This window comes from Rattus norvegicus, chromosome 17, assembly GCF_021556685.1.
Source record: "Rattus norvegicus strain SHRSP/BbbUtx chromosome 17, alternate assembly SHRSP_T2T, whole genome shotgun sequence".
In the NCBI taxonomy this organism is placed as follows: Eukaryota; Metazoa; Chordata; class Mammalia; order Rodentia; family Muridae; genus Rattus; species Rattus norvegicus.
In genome coordinates this window covers 48,852,979-48,854,679 of record NC_141550.1, presented here as the reverse complement: position 1 = coordinate 48,854,679, position 1,701 = coordinate 48,852,979, and the positions used below count along the sequence as shown (strand labels likewise).

Here is a 1,701-nt window from a genome sequence, read left to right as displayed (position 1 = left end):
TCACAAAGTAAATTATTCTGAGAAATGAGATGTTAATGAAAGGTTTATTTTTAAGGGTGAAATTTAAGTGTACCATGCACTTGAAAAATTCCAGATCCTGATATCAGACGCAACTCTTCAAGGTCACTGAGATAAAAAGAACATCTACAATTAAACTCACTTGCTGTCAAAGAATTTTCAACAGGTACAATAGAAGTTGACTGTAATAGGTACTTTGTATCCATTAATTTTTCCATTATTAAACTAATTTCTTTCCTTCCTACTAATTCTGAAACTTACCAGTTACTTCCATAGGCTACACTGACAATATATTTCTTGTTCTCCTGTCACCTTGCCCACTGCTTTCCCTTTACCTCCCTCCCCACTCTTCTTACTACAGATTATAAACACTGAAAAACTATGGACCCAAGCAACTATAGTACTTTGCATGTTTTTATCCTGCTTGGCTTCTCTGACCACCCTCACCTGGAAATGATCCTCTCTGGAGTTGTCACCTTCTTTTACATTGTTACACTGGTGGGTAACACTGCTATCATTCTTGCATCCCTCCTGGATCCCCATCTCCACACACCAATGTACTTTTTCCTCAGGAATTTATCTTTCCTGGATCTATGTTTCACAACAAGCATTGTCCCTCAGATGCTGGTTAACTTGTGGGGACCTGAAAAGACCATCAGCTCTGTGGGCTGTATTGTTCAGCTCTACGTGTATATGTGGCTGGGCTCCATTGAGTGTCTGCTCTTGGCTGTCATGTCCTATGATCGCTTCACAGCTATTTGTAAGCCCCTGCATTACTTTGTAATCATGAATCCACGTCTGTGTGTCAAGATGATAGTCATGGTCTGGGGTATTAGTTTGGCCAACTCTGTAGTATTATGCACACTCACTGTGAATTTGCCTCGATGTGGACACAACCTCCTGGACCATTTCCTGTGTGAGCTGCCAGCCATGGTCAGGATAGCTTGTGTAGACACCACAACAGTTGAAATGTCTGTCTTTGCTCTAGGCATTGTCATTGTCCTTACACCTCTCATCCTTATTCTTATTTCCTATGGCTACATAGCCAAAACTGTGCTCAACATGAAGTCAAAGGCAGGGCAACAAAAAGCAATGAATACCTGTGGATCTCATCTCACTGTGGTCTCCATATTCTATGGAAGTATTATCTACCTGTACCTACAACCTGGTAACAGGGCCTCTAAGGACCAGGGCAAATTCCTCACCCTCTTTTACACAATTATCACTCCAAGTCTCAACCCCCTCATTTACACCCTAAGAAACCGAGGCATGAAAGATGCACTGAAAAAACTCATGAGATTTTACCACAGATTTTCAGAATTACGCAGAAACTAGAATCCATGGAAAAGCAGTAGAGAGAAGAAAGCAACAAAGAAAGCTCTCCGGTTCAGATTTGAATAAGGAAAGTAATCAGTGGGTCTTAAAGACCAACAGCTAAAGTAATTCTCACATACAGACCTTGTACGGATATAAACAATTGGGAACACTGAGTAGATTTTTCAGGTTTCTAACTACTAGCATATTCTTGGGGAATACATATCACCTGCTTGCTAAAATGGTGCAAACAATTTTCAGGGAATAGAAAGGACTCAGCATGTAAACATGAATGCATTTTAATTTCTTTGGGAGCCCCCATGGAATCTGCTTTGTTTCCTTGTATAGTTTCAACGGCAATGCTAAAAT

At 40.4% G+C, this 1,701-nt stretch overlaps 1 protein-coding gene across 1 annotated transcript; it reads left to right on the top strand.

Moving 5' to 3' along the window:
- The first annotated feature begins 399 nt into the window (after positions 1-399).
- Or2w1c (olfactory receptor family 2 subfamily W member 1C) lies at positions 400-1,353 on the top strand. The gene has a single exon (XM_087591948.1). The coding sequence runs from the start codon at positions 400-402 to the stop codon at positions 1,351-1,353; it is 954 nt and encodes a 317-aa protein (XP_087448074.1).
- The last annotated feature ends 348 nt before the right edge of the window (positions 1,354-1,701 follow it).